General features: G+C 33.7%; 1 protein-coding gene across 1 annotated transcript; it reads right to left on the minus strand.

The window, feature by feature from the left end:
* Positions 1–846: 846 nt before the first annotated feature.
* On the minus strand, positions 847–2,085 carry LOC127079135 (uncharacterized). The gene is made up of 2 exons (XM_051019557.1): positions 1,956–2,085; positions 847–1,145 (listed from the first exon to the last, which is right to left on the minus strand). The coding sequence occupies exons 1-2, from the start codon at positions 2,083–2,085 to the stop codon at positions 847–849; spliced, it is 429 nt and encodes a 142-aa protein (XP_050875514.1).
* Between the last annotated feature and the right edge of the window lie 19,997 nt (positions 2,086–22,082).

The raw sequence follows: 22,082 nt of genomic DNA on the forward strand, positions 1-22,082 counted from the left end.
GTGTGTGTAGGAGACGGATGTAAGCCCAGCCATTGGCATTCCGTATCCTTTTGTTGTGTGCTTGGAGTCCGGTATAAGTCCATCAAGTGGCATATGGTTTCCAGTGTGGGTTTGTTTGGTTCGGAAGCTGATGTAAGTCCAGCGATTGGCGTTCGGGTTCCATGTTTGCCTTTTTGTGCGTGTGTTTTGTTTCGGCGTGCGTGAGCCGAACTACGGCAGCTCTGATTCTCGTTCCAGACGAGATACGTAGGCATAGGATGCGATGTCCTAGCGAGCCCTCTCCCCTCTTCCTCCACCTGTGTTGTCTTCGGTGTGTGTGTGTGATGTTTGTTTTAGCAACCTTAACCTATCTTTTGAGCGTGGATCCCGTCGAGTACGACGGACGTGAGGGGTGCTAATACCTTCCCCTTGCGTAACCGACTCCCGATCCCATTCTCTTTGGTCGCGAGACCATGCTTTTCCCAGGTTTACTTCGAGCGTTTCCTTTCCCTTTTTTGGGATAAATAACGCACGGTGGCGGCTCTGTGTTGTTTTGTTTTAGCCCGCCGGTTGTTTTTCACGGATGCGACAATTAGTCGCACCAAACGACATCATTGAATACTCATAGGGACCATTTCTCGTCCTAAATGCAGTCTTCAGAATATCTTTTGGTTTCACAGGAATCTAATGATAACCTGAACACAAATCAATCTTACTAAACACGTATAAACCAACCAACTGATCCATAAAATTTTCAATCTTCATGAGTGGATACTTATTCTTAATCGTCACTTTATTCAGTTGTCGATAATCAATATACAATCTCATGCTACCATCTTTCTTCTTCACCAATAACATCGGTGCTCCTCATGTAGAAACACTCGGTTGAACAAACATTTTCTCAAGTAACTCTTCTAATTGCTTCTTCATCTCGCTTAGCTCTAAAGCATACATTCTATAAGGAGCCATCGACACCAGACGAGTACCAGTTACTAAGTATATGGAGAACTCAACCTCACGCTCCGGCATCAAATCAATGATGTCATCAGGAAACACTTCTAGAAAATCAGACACCACTAGTAATTCCTCAATCATAACTTTACTTTCAACCTTCACAGAAGCTAATATCATAAACATGTCAGCCTCATCCTTCACAAACTCGTCCACTTGCTTAGAAGACACAAACAACTAATCACTGACATCAAACTCTTGAAATGACATTGACTTGTCAAAGTAGTTGATATGAACATGCTTGAAGTTCAACCAGTGCATTCCAAGGATAACATCAAGTTTATTCAACAGTATACATACTAAGTCTATCCCAAAACTCTTACCATAACTAGTCAGCGAACAATTCAAACTAACCCACAAAGTGGTTACTGGACCTAGATTTGGGGTATCAACAATCATACTTCTAACCATATAATACAACTTCAAACCTAACCTCTCATATAAATCAAGCGAAACAAAAGAATGTGTTGCACCCATGTCAATAATACCAATCAACAGAATACCATTAATAAAACATGTACCTCGACTCGATCTGTCTGAGCTAGTAGTCTGTGACTAAGACAAAGCAAGAACTTTCCCTCTGAACTAAACCTCATTTGGCTTCTGACAATTAGTACTAATGTGACCCTATTCACCGCAGTTATGACAAGTCAGCACAACAATCTTGCAATGTGCAATATAATGACTTGTCTTTCCCCATTTGAAGCACCTCAAAACGTTATTCTTGCATTCATTAGTATGGTGGCCCGACTCGCCACACTTGAAACACTTGATAAAAGTTGAATTCTCTCCCCCACTTGGCTTCTTCCCATTTGGAGCATAATACGGTTTCCCACGATACTAATTCTTCCCTTTCTTCTCACTAAGACACTTATAATGAACAGAACGAGCCTTGTTATTCTCATCATATATCCTACACTTATTCACCAAAATAGGAAATCATTGAATCTCCTAATAACCCATACCTTTCTTGATCTCAGGATGCCGTCTTCTTTCAAACTTGATGCACATCGACCCCTCAGCAGCCGCACAATTATAGTATAGACAAAACTTCACCAACTCTTCGAACTTAGCGGCATACTCAGCAACAATCATATTTCTCTGCTTTAGTTCGAGGAACTTAATTTATTTCTTACTGAGTATATCCTCAGGAATGTACTTTTCTAGGAAATAAACTTTGAACACATCCTAAGTAACGTCTGTATCAATAGCCTTCAACCTCTGACGTGCATTATCCCACCAACTTTACCCTCCTCTGACAACATTTGAGTACCGGAATGCACCTTCTGAACTTCAGTGCAAGCCATCACTCAAAAAATCTTCTCAATCTCTCTGACTCAACCATGTGCACCCTCTAGATCATATCTTCCCTTGAAAGTCGGTGACTTGTTTTTATAAAATTTGTCCAGCCCACATAACTCCTCATCAACATGTTTTTGTTGACCCTGTAGTTCCTGAGCTATAACCTCCAATGCATCAACAATTGACCGATCGTTTCTTTCAGCCATAATGCACACCAATAAATGTACATCAGAAGAAACAATGCATCGAAATTATTCACACACTCATCGCATACAAGGGAATAAATAACATGTCAAAAATCTGGTCGGATGGACCGACTTGCTCGGATACCATTATGTAACACCCTAAAATTTTAACCTTAATTAAAAATATTTACATGACAATTTAAGCTTGTAAGACCCCAATTTTGACCCTCAGATCCCTCATGCCATCTCATAGCTTTACATTGGCATTTGGATCACACCTTGGTATTCTTCTTACCTATCATTCATTGGGTTTTCATTGGGAGAGATCACCAAGCATATTTGATTTTATCATACTTTATTTTTATTTGTTTACTAACCAAAATACAAAAATATGTCTAGTATAGCTTTGTTTCTTTTGTAGGTAGTGTGTGTGTCCATCTGTGCCTCACCAAGCCCACAACTAGGGTTTGAGACCCTCAATGCAAGAGATCAAGAAATAAAAGGTACAAATTGGTTCTAAACATCATATATGGATCCCCATGTTATTTATTATTCATTTTTTATCAAGAGTTCATCAAGAGTTTGAAGCTTGTTGGTCAAGGAATCCCTAATCCATCTGGGTATCTTGTGTGTCTTCCTCAACAAGTTTCTTAAACATTTGGTCAAAGATATCAAGGTATAATTCATTTTACCTTATCATAAGAACATATGATCCTCCATTATCCCCTAAGATCAAAGGAACTTCAAGTGTTCAAGTTGATTCAAGGAAGTTGACTAGAAAAGTCAACTAGTCAAATCTAGGGTTTCCTAGACCCTATCTCCTACAATTTTTGTCATATGAATATTATTACAAGATAAAAGTTACTCTTTATGACATTCCAAACATCTTTCGTGTTGTCCTCAAGATCTAATTTTTCTTGGAAAGTCATTTTTTATGGTGAAAGATTATAGGTCATTTTGTTTGTGCCTTAGATAGAAGGCCAGCTTCCAAGAACTATAACTTCCTCATTTTTTATGATATGAATATGATCCAAGTTTCATGATTAATTTCAAGATGTCTTCTTCAAATTTTATTCTTTTATAAATATCAACTTCTACTTTCAAAGTCATGTACCATGAGGAAACATTATAGGTCCATTTTGGTCCTCATCATTGAACAAACAAATTTCCTCAACTTCTAAAATCCATAACTCCATCATACAAACTCTAAATGGTACCAAGTTTGTGGTCAACTTTAATATAATTTAAAGGGATACAACATTGTATAAGAATACAAGTTCATTTGAAGCTCACATCAAAAGTTATTCAAGGTGGAAAGAGGGTTCATTTGGCTTATAACTTCGAAAAATTTCTAAGTATGTTTGATACCTCCATATTCAATGCAAAATTTCTCCATTTTCCAAGCTTCAAATTGAAAAAGTCACAACATCAAAGTTGTTCCTTATGATGATATCTTCCCGTAAAGTCCAAGATTACATCATTTGGATGAGAAATGAGGGACTTTCACATGAGTTTTATCCATGGCTTGTTTTGGCAAGTTTTGAACTCCAAACATTGAACAACTTTGCATGGCCTTATGTGATGACTTCAACAACATTCTTGCAAGATTTGGAGTGTATTTCAATCATAAATTGGGCTTGTACATGCACCCATGCACCAAGGATTACTCATTTTGATTCAAATTTGAAATGTGCACTTATCATTTCCTTGGCCTATAAATCAATGCACATTTGCTCAAAATTGAAAGAGAACACTGCCCAAGCTTTTCTAGCCTTTACCATAGCCTCACTCTATAGAATTCTTTGAAGATTTCTTTTGAAATTAAGTTTTTGTTCAACTCTAGATTGTGAAAAGAAACTCCAAAGGTCCATTCCCTTTTCCATTCCATTAAGGTTCTGCAAGCAAGAGGAAGAGAAAGCATGAAGCATTGCATCAAGAACCAAGCTCAGAAGCTGCTCACAAAAGGTGAATTTCTCAAAACTTACTCTCTTTGATTCTCCCTCTACACTCTAGATCTGAACTGAATTTTGTGTTGGCTGAAGTCCTACCAATGTAGGCAACATGACTGAGTTGTTTTGAGCTCGATTCGAAGTAACTCAGGTTGGACACATCGATTTTCATCTTCACTTTTCTGGTTATAAAGTGAGAGATGGAACAAATGGAGGGCAGATTCGTGATCCTTACAATTTTTCTTTTAAAATGATGTATAATCCATGAATTTTTAGTCAAGTTTGATCTTGACGGTTCAGTGACCCTCACCAGAGAAGATGACCTCTGGTGGTGGCGTGACATTGCTCCCACCTTTGGATCTATCTTTCATCTTCTAATCCTGACCTTTGGTTGTGATTACCACGCGTGTGTTTGTGTTGACTGAGGCTTATGTGGAACGCATGTTTGTGACCATCAGATATGCCACCTCAATTAATGAGGGAGATCTCATGGCTCTTGTTTATTTGTTTTATTTTATTTTTCTAAAATGATTTTTAAATAGCCTTTTCTACCAAAATTCACTATAAATTCATTTTTGATCCAAAAATTATGGGACCAACGCCAAAAATTCACAAATATTTTCTTCTTCCCATTTATGATTTAAAATTAATTTTTGAATTAAGTTTGATATTTTTGGTAAATTTTGTGATTTTTAACTTATTTTAATTAGTTTTTAATTAGTTTTTAATTACTTATGACTTTTGAAAAATGCCAAAAAAATAGTCAGTGGTCCTTTGACCTTACTTGACCAATGATAAATCCCTTGGCCATTTATTTGGTGTTTTGAAGGGGTTTTAGGTTTTTAACCTTTGAAAATTATTTTTTCTTCATTTAAAAAATGTTTTAAAATTGTTTAATTGATTTAATGCTTTGTTGAGCTTTTGTATTGACTTTATGTTGACCTTGCTTCTGTTTGGCCTTGGTCTTGGTTGAATTGGACCTTGACTTGGTCAATACCATTGGATTTAAGAGGTTGATGAAGTTTAAAACTTCATCCCTCAAGATGAATGAATGATATTTATCAAGTGAGGTTCATCCCTTGACGAATTTGGGATCCTCTTCATTTCATCTCTCCATTTTCATCTCATTTCTTCCCCAATCATTTCGTGGCCAATGACTTCTCATGGATCATTAGATAGTTAATTCATCAATGACCTTGTGTCATATGAATCAACATGAGCTTGATTGAGATAGGCCCATCCTCTCTTATTTTTGTGTGTGGTATGGTCTAGGAGTTTGGTCTTGGATACCTTGTCTCTAGCATGAACTAACACCAACATTATTATTGACCGGCCTCAGATAGGTATGGCTTCTACATAAGCCTACTTATGATTGCTTAACATAGCGCTAAATTTGCCTCAAGGCACAAACTAACATACTAACTTAACAACTAACATTTAATTTTCTTGTCATTTACTTTAATTCAATTTAAATTCTTACACTTTATCATTCCTTGTCATTTACATTCATGCAAATTGTTTATGCTTCAGTCATTTTCTATTTGCCCACTTGGGCCTATGTTTATGCTTCAGTTATTTTCATTTTGCTCACTTGAGTCGTTATATTTTGTGCTTGTGATATATTTGTGCTTGTATTTTGTTTGTGGTCTTAGGACCTTAAAGCACTTAATAAAAACAAAAACAAAAAAAAATACATTAGTGGACTGTTTGATCTTTGTCTATGACTTGATTTGGACCTATGGACTTAGAGTAGGCAATATCCCTGAGCTATGGAAGAAAACTTGGCCAATGCCATTAACTTGAGACCAAAATATAGCCAGTGTCATTCATCTGATACAAGCTTGAGAGACTCCCTTAGGTTTATCTGATACACTTTTCTCTTTGTTTGAATTGTTATTTTGATCTTATTGTTATTATTTGATGTTTTCTCTTTGAGTATGTTTCAAGGAATTTCTCATCTGATACACATAAGAGACATTGAAGATTGCTTGATTTGGAGTGCTAGCTTGGATGTTTGGTTATCTTTATTTGATACCACTGGATTTCTTATTAATTGCTTGGATGATTATGGCTTTGTTGTTTGCTTGACAATCCAAAGGAAATGGGTTTCTATCTGATACTATTGTCTTTTGGATGCTTCCCATGGGTTAGATCTTTTCAACTCAAAACTCTTAATCTTGTCTAGGATAGTCTCTTCATCTCCACCACTTTCTTCTTTAATTTCAAAATCTCCTTCTCATTTCCAAAACTTCTTTGCTTGTTTTTTTTTTCAACTTGGACTTATTTTAATAAGTAGAAACTTTGGCCTTATGCCATTGATTTTCAAACTGTTTTCTTAATCAAACTTGTAAAAAGACTTAATCATATTGACTTTATTTTCAAAAAGACCAAAAAGAACTAACAACTCCATCTAATCATTTTGGCCACTTAGTGCCTTTTTTCCTTTTAAACTTTTCAAAAAGAAAGCATTTAGATTTGAGGTATCCTTTATTGAGATATAATTCTCCCATTCCATGATATGTTGAGTATAAGACTTTCCATTTACTAGGGGTTAGTGGAATACTTGTTGATTTAATCCAAGTTGGAGCGCTCTCTCTTAAATATTGTAAAGCCCTCATTATCGGTGAATATTTGGTTGAGTATTCTCCCATTGATAATAAAAGATTTTTAAGCTTTTGTTAAAATTAATCCACCCATCTTTGAAATTTTTACCACGAACTACGAGGCTTTTATCCCTCATTTATATTAGTACGTAGGCATAAGACCAAAAGTCTTATCAAACAAAAAATGTAAATAATGAATTCTTTTCTCATCCCCTCATTCTATTTTTAAAACAAACATCTTTTTCAACCAAAACAAGTGCACACAAAAAGGGCTCCCTAGGAGTATCTAGGACACTTTGGGTGCTAATACCTTCCCTCTATGTAACCAACCCCCTTACCTGTAATCTCTGACATTTTATTAGTTTTGATTTAAAAACTTCTTATCTTGGTGTTTTTTCGTACTTTCTCCATTTTCCTTTGGAAATAATAAAAGCGCGATGGCAAATCTGGTTTTATTGACGTTGAGTTAACCAATAGCTCAATAGTCATGAATTTACCACTACAAAGGTATCACCAACGACAATCCTTCGAAACATATCAAATCATTTGAAACTACACAGCAGAAAAACATTTCATAGAAACTTCATAAATAAAGTAATAAACTTCAAAACGACGAAATCAACATCAACTCACAAAAACATAACAACTCATGTGCCCGGTGTTACACGATCAGAACACTAAAAACCACTAATTTATAATAAAGCGATAATAAATAAAATCAAGAGTATCTTCCATGCAAAACAATAATGCTCACTCCTAGTTATCTATAAGATGTCCATGATGGACAACATGAAGCAAATAGGTGAGGAACAATATTAAATATGAACAATGTTAAGAATGTGAAGGTAGATAATCATACAACATAACACATATTCAATACACAATCAACATCACTAATATCTCACACCCAATAACAAACGACATACACATATATATGATATGCGACTCACGACACAACATGACACTTATGCATGTGGTACCATTATGAACAACACAGGTCCATCTTGCTCCTGAATCCCCACCATAGGACCAAAAGACACCAAATTGCTACTATCACCATAAGTAAAATTTTAGCAATTCCCATCTAGAACTAGCTACTTGCTCCTGAATCCACAACATCGGATCAGAACACACCAAAACTGGACTGAAGCTTGAACACCATGATACATGACATACACTCATATAGTGAACATATGTCTACACATCAATCATCTCACCAAGCACTACCACAAGGTAGCTTTGCGCGTTATCTTTCCAACCCCTTCAAACGACACCTCATTTGGACTTACGGAACTAAAGTTATGACCAAAGTCGTCGGGCAATGCAACATAGTTCAAAATAGATTTTTTCAAAAATTGGCCTAAGTTAATCGTTTGACATGGGATGTAAGTCGATTGACATCAAAAACATTGACATTCTGACTTTTTCAAAAGTCATATTTAGAGGCCGCACAATTGATTAATTCATAATGACAATCGTTTGTCATAGTCATTTCTTTTTCAAAAATTTAATGTGTGCAATCGATTCGCATATAGTGTCAATAGATTGACACTGTCTTTTTTTCCAAAAAAATCTAGTTTTTTCACATGATCTTCATCCCTCTCCTTCACTAACCCTCATCCATCATTCCAACTTATATTTTCCAGATTTAATTAACCCAAAATATGAATTTAACAGTACACCATGTTATCACAACAACCAAACATCTCATAATACATTTATCAATCATGATTTATGGAAATTTGTCATTCAATTAAATCATGAATTTCACCAACATCCATACTCATGATCAAATCTTCATACATTCAACTTTGGAAGAAAATTACATATGCATAAACATGATGATTTATACATGAATTCAGTCACAACCAATCAAATAATCAACATAATTAATCGACAATTTCAGATTTGAACACAACAACAACACATCCAAAACAAAATTATACAAGCCTAATGAGTAAGAACGTCTCTTCTCTATCCTATAATGCAATAAATTCATAGTGAAAGTCTTTTCTCCCCTCTTACTTTAGGTTCCTTGCAAAAACTCATATTTTGGATCAATGTTTTTTCTCCTTCTTCAAGCCCTAGTCTTGTCTTCCCTATTTCTTCCAAAAAAATCTATTTTTATGTACTAATCCCAAAAACTCTCCACTACCTCCTCCTCTTTATTAGAAACTTAATTCTCCTTAATTAATGGAGTAGTTTGACAATTTGTCTCAAATATGAGTTATTTTGAAAAGAAAAAAAAAATTATTTTGGTAAAAAAATTGCCTTCTTCTCTATTACAATTTATATAAAATTTTGAATTTAAATTTGGGTCACTATATTTTTCTCCGCAAATGTTTAAATTATTATGTATTGGTCACATTCATCAATAATAAAAAATAAAAAATAAAAAACTTTTAATTTTGTTATTTTAATTAATTGATTTTTAAAAATATAAGTTAAATACCAACAGAGAAACTCCATTACAATAGGATAACGAAATAGTATATAATCTGAGCCTAAAAGATATCATAAAATAACTCACCACGATATCCTTAAAAACAAATCCTAGTTGAACGTATATACAAAGCAGGATAAGTTATAATCCCATAATAAATGAAAATAATATATATATATATATATATATATATATATATATATATATATATATATATATATATATATATATATATATATATATATATATTTTGAAAGGAGAAAAGAAGAGTGGGACTGTGGGAGGACCATGATTCACCGTCCAGCTGTTGGGAATTATTGACTTGACCCATTCATTGATGAGCACAAAAAGCTCAAACAAACAAAAGGACCAATGTCGTTTAGGGAAGGAATGTCATGTGACTGTGAGCCCCCAAAATATATATATTATTCCCTAATTTATAAAAAAGGTTTGTTTTTAAAATTTATTAAATAATTAATATATGTGATCTATAATCTTCACTATATATATATATATATATATATATATATATATATATATATATATATATATATATATATATATATATATATATATATAATTCGACGTAGGATTGGACAATTAATTATTTTGTATTAATTTTGTCTAAAATTTAAAATACGATGCGGTTTTATTCTAAAGATTTCATTTTGATTGATAAAATTTTAATTTTTTATGGATTCAATTAAGTCGGTTTGATTGATATATCGAATCGATTTAATATTTAGTGAGTTAAACTCATAAAAATGACTCATATTTTTTATACAGTTTACAAATACTCATTTTTTATTTATTTTTCAGTAATCAAAATTTAAAATAGCAGAAGAAACATTTTTTTGTCATTAAAAAAATATTATTAGTTAATAACATTGATAATATTATTTGACATTAATTTACTCATTATTATATTTTGAACCATAAATTAAATAAAATTCAAATTTTATATTGCATGTAGTATGCTTGTGAATATATACAATAACACTATTAAATTGTAAAAATAATAATAATTTAAGAATCTTATTTTTATAATGAGTTGGTTGATAATAATAAGTAAATCAAATAAATATTAATTGAATTTGATTTTTCTAAAATAATTCAATACTAAAATAAAAAAATTGTATCAACCTAGTGTCGAACTCAACACGACCTTTATCCGTATGTATTAAGTGGTGTGAAGATGGAAATAGACCCACACACACGTGCATAAGAAGGTGGAGTATTTGCTCCAAATACCCCAAATTTGAAAAAAAATTCCTGATATGCCCTGTTTTGAAAAAAAAATCCCAGATTGCCCCCTTTTTCTCTTGGGCCTCGTCACTTGAAGTGACGAGGGGGTGCTGAACGAAAATATGCCTCAAGGGCTCGGCATATGGATTGACGAGGGAGTGAACCAAAATTTATGGCCTCATGGGCTCGTCACTTGAAGTGACGAGCTGCTAAGGAAATTCTTTTTTTTTTGTTTTTAATTTTAAATAGTATATTAAATTGTAATTATAAGTAATATAATTGTTTTTTAAATATTAATTCTATATTTAATTAATATAATTGATTTAATTAAAAATAATAATAATTTATTTATAAAAAAATATTTAAAATAAATAATAAATAATTTATTTTTGAAATATTATTAATAAAAGTGAATAATTTTTAGAATATTAATAATAGAAATAGTTGGTGTTTTATATATTAATAATAAAATTGTTATTTTTCCCTCCATATTGTAAATCTTTTTTTGGGAATGATATTTTTCCCGCCAAAAAGTTTTTGTGTTTTTACTGTCTCGGCCAATGATTTGCCGAGTATTCACTTATTAATTTTTGTATAAGTAGCAGAACTGGTAGAAATGAAAGTCACACCACCAAATCCTTTCTTTAGTTCATAATGTCTGTTTGTGGTCTTGTATTTTATGGACACGGTGAAAAAATGAGTGTTTGCCTTGATCCGCAATGGAATTTCAGAACACTGATTTCTGCCATCCACACTGGCTTCCGACAGTTGGGCGGGCGTCGTATGAAGGTGAGGAAAGTAGAGTATCGTTGTCCATACATAACGTTGACTGATGCAAGCCCCGATGGTACGTACATGTATTACCTGGATCGTATAGAAAATGATGAAGATGTCCAATGTATGTTTTCGGCACATAGTGGTGAAGTTAATAGAGGAGTTGAAGGTCCACTTGTGTTGGTTGTTGTTGTTGATTAGTTTTTTAATTACCACTTGTGTTGATTGTTGTTGTTGTTTAGTTAATGTGGTCGTACTTTGTAACCAGAAGCCTTTGATTATCAAATGTATTTCATAAATGTTTGTTCCCAAAAGACATTAGAAATACAAAATGGTTTATATATATTATGTGCATAGTAGTTAATAAATAAATAAATAAACATAGTCATCTGAACGAATATTTAAAACAACAAGATAATCATCTGGAAGGTCGTTGGGATGATCCTGCAACATTAGGACATTTCCTACGCATATGTCCTATTTCGCGACAAATTCCACACCTTCTCTTCTCCTTCTCAACGTCGTCCATCTCGGTTCTAATCCTGGTGCTGTTTGGGCGCCCTTTCTTCCTCCTTCTCATAGAGTCGTTGTGGCAAAGAGTATATCCTTCATATTGTGGCCAATTCTCCTCATGGGGAAGTCCTAGGAAACTCTCCTGATAGACCTTGAAGACGTTACGAATTTTGAAGACGTCTGGAATGTGAATGGAATAGTCCTGGCGTATGCTCGAACATGCCGCGATTACATGAGAGCAAGGTAAGTGAAATGCCTGAAATTTCCCACAGTCACAGTGTTGTTTCCTTAGATCAACGCTGAACGTTCCGGTTGGTCGACCGTCGTTATGATTAATCTTCTCTTGGACCATGAAATAAAATCTCTCTCGGTCGAACTGCATGACGTTATGCGTGTTAGCTTTGATGACTTCCTCAGCCATCCCCTTGTTGCAGTTATCAGTGAAAACCTGCCCAGAGGCTAACATTTTTGTCCACTGATGGCCTCTTCTACCAAATAGTGATCCTAAACGATAGTACGTAGATTTGACCAACGCAGTGATTGGAAGGTTCCGGGTTTCTTTCAACACGGCGTTCATTGCTTCTGCTAGGTTAGTTGTCATGTGACCCCAGCGTTGCCCTCCGTCAAATGCCCTTGCCCACTTCTCGCGAGGGATGTTGTCTATCCATGATAAAGCGTTGTTGTTTGTTCTTCGGATTTCCCCCCGGTAGTAGTTAAATGTTGCCTCTGTTAATGCATAACCCATGTTAACAACCATTTTCCGCAGATCCTTGTCTTTAATCTCCCGCATGAAGTTTTGCGCGATATGTCTGATGCAATAGACGTGTGATGAAGGAGGAAACTGCCATCCATTTTCCGGGTTGTTGTACGCACTCTTTATGGATTCATGCCTGTCTGATATTAGGCATAGGTTTGCTTGGGGGGTAACATGCATTCTCAAATTCTTAAGAAAGAAACTCCAGGCTTCCTTTGTTTCACTTTCAACCAATGCGAACGCTATCGGAAATATGTTTCCGTTCCCATCCTGTGCCACAGCCATCAGCAGAGTCCCTCTGTACTTGTCATACAACCAAGTTCCATCTACCTGCACAATTGGTTTACAATACGCGAAGCCACGTATACATGGTCTAAACGCCCAAAACAGACGATGAAATATCCTTTGGTCACCCAAGTATGAACCATCATTTGAAATCACAGGTAGGGTTTGTAATTCTATAATGGTACCTGGAAGATATGTTTTCATTACCAGTATCCACTGCGGAAGATCGTTGTAAGATGTCTCCCAATTTCCATAGAGCGACTCAATCGCCTTACACTTTGCAATCCATGCCTTTTTGTATGATATGATATACCGGTATTTCTCAACAACATGAGCAATGATAACCTTCACCTTAAGAGAAGCGTCCCGATTTACAAGCTCCATTATGCTCTTGCTAATCATCTCTGAACTGAGTTTTGTATGGTCTTGTGACATGGAAGTTGTTGTGCACGTATGAGGCCCATTAGACTTACCAACTCTCCACCTTGAGTTGCCCTTGCGCAAAGAGACCCTGCATTTGAAATTGCATGTTGCATTTCTACATTTGATGACAAAACGTACACTGTCAGATTTAACCATAGAGAAATCTAGACTACGTTTTATATGCCATTGTCGCAACGCCAGAAGACACTCTTCCTTATCTTCATACTCTATGCCCTCCTCAATTTCGTCAGAGTTGTGAGTTGGTACGGAACTGCCGAAAACGGAGCTTGGTTCGGCATCATCCAAACTTATATTTTGCATGTGCGCAGGTGGATTGTACAAACTAATTGGTTGCACTCTTAGTGCAACAGCCGGTGTGTCTAATATTTCCTCATTGCCATCGTCATCGCTAACACCGAAAAGATCTTCAAATCGAACCTCCTCAAGATCATCCTCACTATTCTCGCCCACCTCTTCATTTGGTATGAAAGGTTCATTATTTTGAGTCGGCTCTTCGTCAATGGCTTGACTCATTCCATAGTCGTGTGACTGTACAGATTGCGTTGGATAGAAGTGAGACGGTTGTTCCTCAACATTGCCAATCGGTTGTTCTTCGGGAATATCAACTAGACGAACATATATGTCAATGCTGGGTAATTGAGATAATGTTACCTGACATTGAAACATCGACCTGACATCTTCGTCGGTCTTAATCGGTGTCATTATGTGAAAGACGGTATTACCATCTCCATTAAATAATGGTTGACGATAAATGATGTCTTCCACATGACGTTGCAACTTCTTTTCAATACGGTCTTTTAAATGGAAATAGTCGGAGTTGATGTGGATCTTGAACCTAGTTACATTCGTATTGCAAAATGAGAATCCCTCATTTGAACATGTGAAAAGTGATCCTTCGGAATGGATAGAAACAACTAAGTTTCTTTGAGCCATGGATGTGTAAATTTCTTTGATTTTGTGTAATTGTAAGTTGAGGATTTGAGTTGATGAATGTAAATGAGGTAGTAGTAGTATTTATAGGAAACCTCAATTTGATTTGGTATACATAATAAAACAAAAACCAACTCACATGCTGAGAGAGTGTATAGGCGTGGCTTTGAATTGCATGTGATACCTCGCCATTCCATGTGACGAGTCAATGAAGACCACTGCATGCACTCGCCATTCCATTTGGCGAGTTGATGAAGAAGTAGTCAGAACTCGTCAATCAAAGTGACGAGGACTAGGTACACAAATTTTTCAAAATTTTTTCCTTCTGCATGGGAATCTCATAGGGGAATCCGATTCCATTTTTTGCATGCATGCCATATATTTACATGCAAGGGTCTAATCCCTACTTTTACTACATTTTCTCCATTCAATAGTCTAATCATACATTTACTATATTTATTACTACATTTTTTTATTATTATTTAACCCATATAAATATCCAATACTTCTACATTTCTTACTCACCAATATCCAATACTACATTTTCTATTACACACATTTTCACCAATTTCTATTACTCTCTTCAATTACTACACTTCCTTTCAAGATGTCTTTCCTATGGATGGGCGAATCACACCGTGGAACGGCGGCAAACATTGCCGAATACGTAAGTCTCATTGAAATATTCATTTTTATTATCGTTTTTTACTATCGTTTTTTATTTTCGTTCTTTAATAGACCAAATATTCATTACTGTTATTTATTTTAATTTCAGCAAGATGGAAATTTTCGGGTTCATTCGCATTCACATATTCAACCAAGTGCGGTTATTATACCGTACTTGGAGCTAGCTGGTTTTGCGAATGTGGCAAAAATTACAAGTCTAAAAGTAGACTCTAAACTCATTGTGGCGTTGTTAGAGAGATGGAGACCGGAGACACATACATTTCATTTACCAACCGGTGAATGTACCATCACATTAGAGGATGTGAGCATGTTATTCGGTCTCCGAATCCATGGAAAAGCTGTCAATGGGCCAACAAACGTAACAAATGACGTTTACATGGAATATTTGGGAATCCAACCAACCGCCTCGGATAAAAATGGGGCTTCTATCAAAATTGTTTGGCTAGAAGCAGTATTAACGCAACTAAAAAATAACCCTAACCCGTCCGAGGCAGAAAATATTTTACATGCAAAAATTTATATTTTACTTTTAATTGCTACTTTTTTAATGCCAGATAAAAGTCACAATTTGTTGCATTCTTCTTGGATACCTTTAGTAGGAGACCTTGAAAAATGTAATTCATACAGTTGGGGTTCTGCTTGTTTGGCTACATTATATAGACATATGTGCAAGGCGGCCCATAGAGGAGTAAAGAGCATAGGAGGATGTGTGGTATTACTATCTGTATGGGCATTCACACGCATACCCTTGATAGCCCCAGTTAGTAACGTGGTTCCATCATTTCCTTATGCATTAAGGTAACGATTTACTTTTAAATCCAATTTAAATTTATTCAAATTATTTATACATCACTTTAACGTATTTTTGTATTTTTTTTTAATATGCAAGATGGTGCAAACGAGGTATGAATTATCGAACTAATCCTCGACATCATTTACAAGGGTACCGTGTTGCAATAGAACACATGGAAGAAAAAGATGTAAGAATGATTATTTATAATATTTAACTTATTTAAATTTATTATATACATTCTAATATTTATTATAATATTAAACTTATTTAAATTTATTGTATACATTCTATTATTAATTACAATATTAAAGTTATTTATTTTTTACATTCTAATAGTTATATTTCTTTTAACAGTTTATTTGGAGGCCGTACATACAATATCCAGTGCCTGATTATAATGACAGCCGAGTCTGGAGTGCAACAACATACATCGTATGTTTCTATACCGTTGAGATGCATCAGACGGATCGAGTCAAACTCCAATTTGGATTTGAACAACAAATACCGTCTCCGCCAAGATGTCTAAGTGAACACCATAACATGACTATGGTCAAAGCTTGGGACACGCATTGGCAAGAATTAAATAAAGAAGAGCTGAAAGAATGGAAAAGAAGAAGGCATTTGGTGTTACAAGGAAACTCGGTCAATGGTGAGTCTAAGCCGGATAGACAATACATGAATTGGTTTTTATCAATTCCTTTTATGCACGTTGCTCCGACACAATTTTTGGATGATCCCCGTCAACGTGTAGCTTCCGCAACCCAACACACAACCCAACACACAACATCACCCCCACAACAACATAACCAACCATCCTCCTCAGCTCAACCAACATACCAACAACATAACCAACCATCCTCCTCAGCTCAACCAACATACCAACACATCCAGACCACCCAACAACACACCTTTTATTCCACCTCAACCCAACACCATAATCCCCAAACTCCATTACCTCCAACACACTACTTTTACAACCAACAATATCAACAACAACCCAACCTACGCCCACCCATACAATACACTCCAATTCCTCAACCCAACTTCGAATACTCAAACCCTCATTCTCAACCCCAACCTTCTAACACCACATACGCACGTCCCACTCCCACATACAACCCTGATGATGTGTATTATCCTTCTATCCAACACACCCCACCCCAAACCTACACACAAACCACACATTCACTACCCAACTTTGAGCTCACCGATGACCATTTAATGAGTATGCCTTCTTTTGGCGTTCAAGAACTCGACGTTATGGATATGCCTCCTAACACATCACAACAACGTCAAAGTCAACAACAACAACAAAACGCCCTTGATGAATTGTCTTCCGACTCATCTCCGTCTCCTGCAAGACAAAGACAAGAAGACTTGGGCAAAGGAAAACGAAAAAAAGTTGGCACTAGATGTGGAACAGGCGGTCATTATAGATAAAATGTATTGCTTCCATTGTATCAATAAAATGTATTTCTTCCATTATATCAATAAAATGTATTTGCTTTCATTATATCAATTAATCATTTTTATTATTAATATTTCAAAATTAATAATATCACAATTTTTTAATTATCAATAAAAAACATAATTATTTTCAATTTATTTAAATCAATTAAAAATTATCACAATTAAATCAATATTAAAGAATTAAATAATAAACTATTTAATAAACTATTCAATATTAAAGAATTAAAGAATTAAAAAAATTATATTAATTATTATTATTCAATTAAAGAATTAAAGAATTAAAAAAAACTATTCAATTAAAAACCATTCAATATTAAACAATTAAAGAATTAAAAAAACTTATATTAATTATTATTAGTATTTAATAAACTATTTAAAATATTAAAGAATTAAAGAATTAAAAAAAATATTAATTATTATTTTTCAATTAAAGAATTAAAGAATTAAAGAATTAAAATAAACTATTAAATTAAAGAAATAAACTAAATAATTACAGAATTAAAAAAATTTGCTTTCTGCACATGCTCGTCACTTGAAGTGACGAGCCCATGAAACCAAACAAGTTTCGTTTACCCCCTCGTCATTCCATTTGGCGAGAGCATACTGCAGAAAAGCTTTTAGCACCCCCTCGTCACTTGGAGTGACGAGGCCAAACTTAAAAAGGGGGTACTCTGGGAATATTTTTTCAAAATGGGGTATAGTGGGAAAAAAAATGAAAATGGGAATATTTAAGAATCTTATTTTTATAATGAGTTGGTTGATAATAATAAGTAAATCAAATAAATATTAATTGAATTTGATTTTTCTAAAATAATTCAATACTAAAATAAAAAAATTGTATCAACCTAGTGTCGAACTCAACACGACCTTTATCCGTATGTATTAAGTGGTGTGAAGATGGAAATAAACCCACACACACGTGCATAAGAAGGTGGTCCATTCTAAAGGAATTTTGTATATGCATGGTAAAGGTCAACATCTTAATCATGGAGCCATTATTAATATTTGGTTGGAATGAATCATCCTCAACACCTTCACTGCTTAAATATATAATATTAACAATAATTATATAAAGTTTTCATCTTTTGCTTTTCGTGACACAAGAGAGAACGTGGCATAAAACAAATGTTTCACGATCCTACAACATAGAGATCCTTTTCTTTGACAAAATGCTTTTCTACCTTTTATATTAGCCATTCAATATTCTCGATCAATCCTTTCCCCTAAAACATGGATAGTCATACGACAAACATTTAGAAAAGGTGTTCACATTTAAACCGAACCGAAGTGAAATGTAAATTCATATAAACCATTTAAAATCACACTAAATTTAATATTACAAAATCAATTTCAATGTGATATTCAGAAACTATATATATATATATATATATATATATATATTAAAAGCAAATTTTGCAATCAATAGACCAAATTTATCTTTCTTTTAAGCTCTTTACCTAGAGGATTTTGGTCTAGTCTCATCTCACTTTTGTGTCCTTCTTTTCTTATTATATATGCATAATCTTATTTAAAATAAAATAAAAGTTATATATATATATATATATATATATATATATATATATATATATATATATATATATATATATATATATATATATATATATATATATATATATGAAATATGCCTTAAAATCTTATGTAATATAGAAAAAAATATTTTGAGATTGATAAAAAAATTTGAAATCAACTTGGAAGTCGATGAGGACGAAATAGCACAGAGTGAGGCTTGCAGTGGAGCTGGCGTTGTAGGAGGTTGGCGGTGGCACGATTGCGGATCTAGGTTTGTCGAGCGGTCTATTAGAGCTTGGGTCCATTTTTCTCGATTCACATGTATTGGACTTCGTTGTTTTATTTCGTGGATCAGTTCGCTAATGAGTTAAGTTTTTGGCTTGTTACGAATCTTTTGGGTTTCAGCCGTTATTAATATGTAACTCTTGCATGTTTACTATCACGGCCTACAGAACTTTAAAGTTGAAGATCGAGAGAATGGTTTGGAAATCTTCGTAGTAATCTTAGAGATACAAGCGTAAATTCCTAAGAGTGTGTTCTTGGAATTTGGGAAACCCTTGGAGATATTTAATGGGGATTAGGAAACACTTCTAAACACCTTGGACTTGTATTATTCATATATAGAAAGTTGGAGAGATTAGGAAGCACTTTGGTAGAAAATATTTTTTGTTCTTAGGAACTTGGGTGACTATTTTTTTTTGTAACTCATTTGTAATCTTTTGTAACAACTATTCTAAGTATAATTCATTGAAGAACAATTCTCTCTCTCTCTCTCTCTCTCTCTCTCTCTCTCTCTCTCTCTCTCTATCTATCTATCTCTCTATCTCTATCTCTATCTCTATCTCTATCTATCTATCTATCTATCTATCTCTATCTCTCTCTCTCTGAGTAGATCGTTTGATCGAACTGGGTAAATAAACTATTATGATTATTGTCTTTGCAACTCAAATGCAATCTTGCTAAAAACATATTTTTTTCCAATCTGAAACTCATGCTAACCCGCTTATATATCTGATATAATAAAAAAGGAAACAAAACTTGAAAGGACAAGATATACTTCAATATGTCTTGCTCTCCAAGCAACCAGTTCGAGACCAAATGTCTCACGGACTGTGGAACATTTGGCTTGACATCTGACCATGCAAAATAATTATGAATCTTACACAAATCATATAAAATCTTTTACTTGATAAAATCATAATTCCAACTTCTTAAGGAAAGGGTTCAGAATAAATCTCTTGATTCAATCAAATTCAATCTCGTTTCCTTTAAATCAAAGAGAACTTAATCAATCCAATCTTTAATTGGAAATAAAAGGAAACAAATCTCCTTTAAATAAAACATCTCCAAATCTTTTAATAGATGTAAATTTAAATCTCTTTTTTAAACCATATTCAATTAAGATATTCTTCAAATAAATATATGATTTCATCAAAACTTTTTTCAAACTGATTTGGATTAAAAAGCTTCTTTCTAAACATAATTTTAGAGACTTTTTGATGAATTAAAACTAACCAAATCTTGAATAAAATATGAAGTGAATCAAAACTAATATTTGTAGTACACGCGTCAAGATATCAGACAACATGTTCCAGACATTTTGCTCAACAAGTTACTTACAACCAAATATTTTTTTCAAGCAACTTCAACAAAAACTTGGACTGAATAACCCTGAACAAACTCTTGTAATGACCTTTGGAAACAAACACATAACCAAATGAGCCAATATGTGCTCAACAAATTTCGCGACATCTTGCTTTCCATTTTTCCTATAAAAATAAGTCAATCAAAATGTAATAACCCTTGGTCTTTTCTTGATTTTGATCTTTGTTTTGATCTTGGTATTCTTAGAGAGTTTTATCCAGAATACCCGCATAACCAAAAAAAATATGCATTGATAGATTTGGGGTTAGTTTCATCAAAGATAACATGGACTGACTCATCTAATGTGATAATTCGTTATTTAAAAATTCTAAATGTTTTATTAAAAATGGAATATCTTAAGAATAAATCTTCTTCCACTCTAGAATCGAATTTTAAAGTTTATCCTTCCCATTATTAAGGACAAAAAACTTACATCTAAAAACATGGAGGTGAGAAATATTTGACTTCTTTCCTTTATATATTTCATAGGGCTTTAATTTTAGAATTGACCTTATCAATATATGATTCCTTACATGGAAAGAAATGCTTACTGCATCAACCTAACAAGTATTTAGAAAGGTTGGTTTTGTTGAGTATCATCATTGCTAGCTCTTCAGAGACCTATTTTTCTGTTCCACTATCTCCATTTTGTTTGGAGTTCATGGAGTAGATAAAATATGTTCTATGTCATTCACAATACAAAAGTTCTCAAATTCTGCATTTTGAAATTCACTTTTGTGATCACTTCAGACAGATTTAATGCTTAAGCCTTTTTTTCATTTTGGATCATTTTGGATAATTTAATAAAAGGAAACAAATGTTTTTTTATGTGATAAGAAAAACGCCCAATTATAGCGAGAAAAATCATTGACTATAACAAGGGCATATTAATTCTTGCTAAAACTCATGGTTATGGATTAGACAAAAAGATCCATATGCAAGAGTTGTAAAGAATTATTTGTAGAAATAATATTTTTAGATTTAAAGGTTCCTTTTACTTGTTTACCCTTTTGACACTCATCACACAACCGATTCTTTTCAAAATGTAAGTTTGACAAAGTGATTTCTAATTCTTTGCGGACCAATTTTTTTAAATGGTCCATGTGCATGTCTTATTCACTTATGATATGGTCATGATTCATTCTCTTTACTTAAAAGACAAACATCATTTTAAGTTAATTTATTAAAATTAATAGTGTAAGTATTTCTACTTCTTAAACTGATAAAAAAAGTTTGATTATTTTTCAATTTTTACAATCCTGCATACAGGCGAATCAAATGTTACTTTGTTACCTTTGTCATGTAACTGACTAATACTTAACAAGTTATATTTTAAACCTTTAACCAAAATGACATCCTCAATCTTTGGATTAGGATACTTACAAACTATGATAGAACCTATAATATTTTCTTTTAAGTAGTAAAGATAGAAAATAATGTTCTATCTCCAATCATATGCTTTCGATAGCCACCATCAAAATACCATTTAACATTTGAGACTATAAAGCATAAATGCATTATGAACTTAATATTTTATTTCA

The sequence above is a fragment of the Lathyrus oleraceus genome, chromosome 5 (assembly GCF_024323335.1).
Source record: "Lathyrus oleraceus cultivar Zhongwan6 chromosome 5, CAAS_Psat_ZW6_1.0, whole genome shotgun sequence".
In the NCBI taxonomy this organism is placed as follows: Eukaryota; Viridiplantae; Streptophyta; class Magnoliopsida; order Fabales; family Fabaceae; genus Lathyrus; species Lathyrus oleraceus.

What these genes read in the sequence shown, in the direction of transcription:
- LOC127079135 (XM_051019557.1), bottom strand. Translation starts at nt 2,085, where the DNA reads ATGATTGTTGCTGAGTATGCCGCTAAGTTCGAAGAGTTGGTGAAGTTT. An exon ending in GCATCCTGAGATCAAGAAAG is followed by an intron (nt 1,146 to 1,955) that starts GTATGGGTTATT and finishes CTTCTAAGCAAG; the next exon opens with TGGACGAGTTTGTGAAGGAT.